This window comes from Argentina silus, assembly GCF_951799395.1.
Source record: "Argentina silus genome assembly, chromosome: 4".
Taxonomy (NCBI): Eukaryota; Metazoa; Chordata; class Actinopteri; order Argentiniformes; family Argentinidae; genus Argentina; species Argentina silus.
The window spans coordinates 25,494,891-25,499,890 of NC_139658.1; the positions used below are offsets into that span (position 1 = coordinate 25,494,891).

Genomic DNA, 5,000 nt, shown 5'->3' on the forward strand with positions numbered 1-5,000 from the left:
CACCATCACCATCATCACCATCACCATCACCACCATCACCACCATCACCACCATCACCACCACCACCATCACCACCATCATTTCTACTGGTCACCACCATCACCACCATCATTTCTACTGGTCACCACCATCACCACCATCATTTCTACTGGTCACCACCATCACCAGCATCATTTCTACTGGTCACCACCATCACCACCATCATTTCTACTGGTCACCACCATCACCACCATCATTTCTACTGGTCACCACCATCACCACCATCATTTCTACTGGTCACCACCATCACCACCATCATTTCTACTGGTCACCACCATCACCACCATCATCACCACCATCACCACCATCACCACCATCACCACCATCACCACCACCATCACCACCATCACCACCACCATCACCAGCATCATCACCACCATCACCACCATCACCACCACCATCACCACCATCATCACCACCATCACCACCATCACCACCACCATCACCAGCATCATCACCACCATCACCACCATCACCACCACCATCACCAGCATCATTTCTACTGGTCACCACCATCACCAGCATCATTTCTACTGGTCACCACCATCACCACCATCACCACCACCATCACCAGCATCATTTCTACTGGTCACCACCATCACCAGCATCATTTCTACTGGTCACCACCATCACCACCATCATTTCTACTGGTCACCACCATCACCAGCATCATTTCTACTGGTCACCACCATCACCAGCATCATTTCTACTGGTCACCACCATCACCAGCATCATTTCTACTGGTCACCACCATCACCACCATCATTTCTACTGGTCACCACCATCACCACCATCATTTCTACTGGTCACCACCATCACCAGCATCATTTCTACTGGTCACCACCATCACCAGCATCATTTCTACTGGTCACCACCATCACCAGCATCATTTCTACTGGTCACCACCATCACCAGCATCATTTCTACTGGTCACCACCATCACCAGCATCATTTCTACTGGTCACCACCATCACCACCATCATTTCTACTGGTCACCACCATCACCAGCATCATTTCTACTGGTCACCACCATCACCAGCATCATTTCTACTGGTCACCACCATCACCACCATCATTTCTACTGGTCACCACCATCACCACCATCATTTCTACTGGTCACCACCATCACCACCATCATTTCTACTGGTCACCACCATCACCAGCATCATTTCTACTGGTCACCACCATCACCAGCATCATTTCTACTGGTCACCACCATCACCAGCATCATTTCTACTGGTCACCACCATCACCAGCATCATTTCTACTGGTCACCACCATCACCAGCATCATTTCTACTGGTCACCACCATCACCACCATCATTTCTACTGGTCACCACCATCACCACCATCATTTCTACTGGTCACCACCATCACCAGCATCATTTCTACTGGTCACCACCATCACCACCACCATCACCACCATCACCATCACCACCACCACCATCACCACCATCATTTCTACTGGTCACCACCATCACCACCATCACCACCATCACCACCAGCATCACCACCATCACCATCACCACCACCATCACCATCTCTACTGGTCACCACCATCACCATCACCACCATCACCATCATCATCATTTCTACTGGTCACCACCATCACCAGCATCATTTCTACTGGTCACCACCATCACCACCATCATTTCTACTGGTCACCACCATCACCACCATCATTTCTACTGGTCACCACCATCACCAGCATCATTTCTACTGGTCACCACCATCACCACCACCATCACCACCATCACCATCACCACCACCACCATCACCACCATCATTTCTACTGGTCACCACCATCACCACCATCACCACCATCACCACCAGCATCACCACCATCACCATCACCACCACCATCACCATCTCTACTGGTCACCACCATCACCATCACCACCATCACCATCATCATCATTTCTACTGGTCACCACCATCACCAGCATCACCACCATCACCATCACCATCACCACCATCACCATCACCACCATCACCATCACCACCATCACCATCACCATCACCACCATCACCACCAGCATCACCACCACCACCACCATCACCATCACCATCACCACCATCACCATCACCACCATCACCATCATCACCATCACCATCACCACCATCACCACCATCACCACCATCACCACCACCACCATCACCACCATCACCATCACCACCATCACCACCATCACCAGCATCACCAGCATCATCATTTCTACTGGTCACCACCATCACCACCATCACCACCATCACCACCATCATCATTTCTACTGGTCACCAGCGTCTGGAGCTCCTGTCTCATTAGCCGCTGTCGCTAGCTCAGGGAGACAGCAGAGTTAGCAACACAGCTAACAACCAACATCTTAAGATGTTCAGCTAGTGTTCATCATCAGCTGCTTAGCGTTAGCTAGCTCTGCTGTCATTAAGATGCCATTAGCTGGTTAGCGTTAGCCAGCCGTACTGACCCTGGAGGGCTCCAGGTGTGTGATGGCGGAGCTGTGGCAGCTGTAGCTGGCCTCCTCCTGGCCGCTGAACACGTTGTAGAGCTTCAGGTGACCCGTGCAGGTGCCCAGCATCAGGAAGCGCTCGCGGGCAGAGAAGGCACAGCAGGTGAAGCCACTCTCATCCTCCTCCGCCTCCCTGAACACAGAGATGGGTCTGAACCTGGAGGAAGGAGAGGGAAGGAGAGAGAGAGAGAGAGAGGGAAGGAGAGAGAGAGAGGGGGAGAGGTCAGGGAGAGAGAGAGAGAGGGGGAGAGGTCAGGGAGAGAGAGAGAGAGAGGGGGAAGGAGAGAGAGAGAGAGAGAGAGAGAGGGAAGGAGAGAGGGAGAGAGGTCAGGGAGATACAGACGTGGCCTAAACAATAATACACTTACATCTATTCTGCAAATTAAATAAAACGTTATTAATATACAGTTGCACCAAAGCCCAAAGTCCTTCACAGTCAGAATAAAGTCCTTCACAGTCAGAATAAAGTCCTTCACAGTCAGAACAAAGTCCTTCAGTCAGAATAAAGAAAACCCACCCAAATAGAATGGAAAGAAGAAAGAACAACACACCATGAACAACACGATGAGGTAAAAGCAGAGCAGCCTGTACCTGCTGAAGATGAGGTGGCGGTCCAGACAGCCCCCATCAACCCCCCCGTGTTTGGGGTAGAGCATGCGGCTCCGCAGCCGGGAGGTGAAGTTGGGCGGGGCCTGGCGGCGCTGCTTGGGCTCGGGGCAGCGGTGGGGGGTGAAGAGGGAGAAGGGGGGGCAGGTGGTGACGGGGTTGTGGCAGCGCGCGTGCTGCTCCCTCAGGTACTCTGTGATGATGCCGTCCAGGGCGGGCGGCGAGGGCAGGTGCCGGTCCAGCTGCTTCTTCATGGCCGGGCTCTGGCTGAAGGCGCCGTGGTCCGACTTCTGCCGCAGAACCCGGGGCTTCCTCCCGCTGCAGGAGGTGGGGCTGCCCACGCCCACGCCACCCCCACCACCGCCGCCACCACCGGACGTGGAGCCGCGCTCCCGCGTGAAGAGGATGCGGCCAATCTGTGGCGAGGCGTGGGGAGGAGGCGGGGGCGGGGCTGGGGGCGGGGTGGCGATGGCGGTGGAGGAGGAGGGGCGGACGGAGGCCGAGGACGATGACGATGATGACGTAGGCGTGACAAGATGGCCGCCGAGGCGGGAGGCCACACCGTTGGCGAGGCGAGGCGTCCTGGGGAGCACAGCGGAGGAGGAGGAGGAGGAGGAGGAGAGGGAGAAGGGGCCCGTGGGGAGCTCAGCCTCCTGGGTCAGGGTCTGGGCCGTGTCATGGAGGCCTTTGGCCAGCAGGTGGTTCCTGATGAGAAGGAGCAGCTCCTTCTCGGGGAAGGTGATTCGAGACTGGGCCACCACGTTGGCCCTCTGGAGCCGGGCCAGGGACACGTCCGAGCCCACCAGCAGGGGCTTCCCAGAGACCCTCTCTATCAACTCTGCTGCATACCTGACAGACCGGGAGGGACAGACCAGCAGCTCAGTTAGGACAGCTCAGTTAGGACAGCTCAGTTAGGACAGCTCAGTTAGGACAGCTCAGTTAGGACAGCTCAGTTAGGACAGCTCAGTTAGGACAGCTCAGTTAGGACAGGACTGACATATTTCTATGACTGACAATAGATACAGGCAGGGGGGTTTTCCTGGACACAGATTAATCTGGTCCTAGACTAAATCACATGGAAAATGGAACATCTCCATTGAGGACGCTGTTTAGTCTAGGATTAGGCTTAATCTGTGTCTGGTTAACCAGCCTACAGGGTATTTAGTCCTAGACTAAAAAGCATGTCCAAGATTAGATAGATTAAAAGTGTGTTTTAATCCAAGATTTGTCTTAATCTGTGTCTGGGATGATGATCCTCCCCATCATTAATGATTAATTCATCTAGTTTAGAAGTAGTGCTATGACCTCCTCTCCACCAGGGGGCGCTGTGCTGTACCTGCAGAAGCGGACGTGCTCGCTGCGTTTGTCCTGCAGGACGGGCTCCTTCATCAGCTGCTGGATGTGGCTGCTGCTGAACAGAGGCAGCTTGCTGATGATCTGCCGCACGGCGGAGCTCCGTGATAGGCCCACCAGGGCCTTGCAGGTCAGAGCTCTGATGTGGTCAGCGTCCGTGATGGGCATCTTCACCGTCAGTAGAGAGAGAAGCACCTGGCAGAGGAACACACACACGCACACGCACACGCACACAAAATCATGATACAAATGTTTAAAGAAACGTTAAATAAAACAAATATTAAAAAATCTGGTCTGAGCAGCACCTTGATGCCGTTGTTGGACTGGACCACGTTCCACATCTTGGCCAGGACACTCTCCTTGGCCGGGTTCTGGTTGTGGTGGTGGCGTGTGTGTCGGGCCCGCAGCGCCGTGGCAGACAGGAAGCCCCCCGCCAGGCTGGGGTCCGGCCCGCACACACAGTTGGTGACCACCTGCAGCGCCGACTTCTGGATC

The 5,000-nt window shown here is 54.2% G+C and overlaps 1 protein-coding gene across 1 annotated transcript in view; it reads right to left on the bottom strand.

The window, feature by feature from the left end:
* LOC310803137 (DDB1- and CUL4-associated factor 1-like) overlaps positions 1-5,000 on the bottom strand; it is an 18,755-nt gene that overhangs the window by 7,386 nt on the left and 6,369 nt on the right. Inside the window, exons 14-17 of the mRNA XM_083667807.1 lie at positions 4,811-5,000; positions 4,489-4,700; positions 3,138-4,001; positions 2,505-2,703 (exon numbers count right to left, since the gene is read on the bottom strand). The exon at positions 4,811-5,000 is cut by the window's right edge and continues 55 nt beyond it. Of these exons, the coding sequence (XP_083523933.1) occupies positions 2,505-2,703; positions 3,138-4,001; positions 4,489-4,700; positions 4,811-5,000 (1,465 nt within the window). The remainder of the gene's footprint in view (positions 1-2,504; positions 2,704-3,137; positions 4,002-4,488; positions 4,701-4,810) is intronic.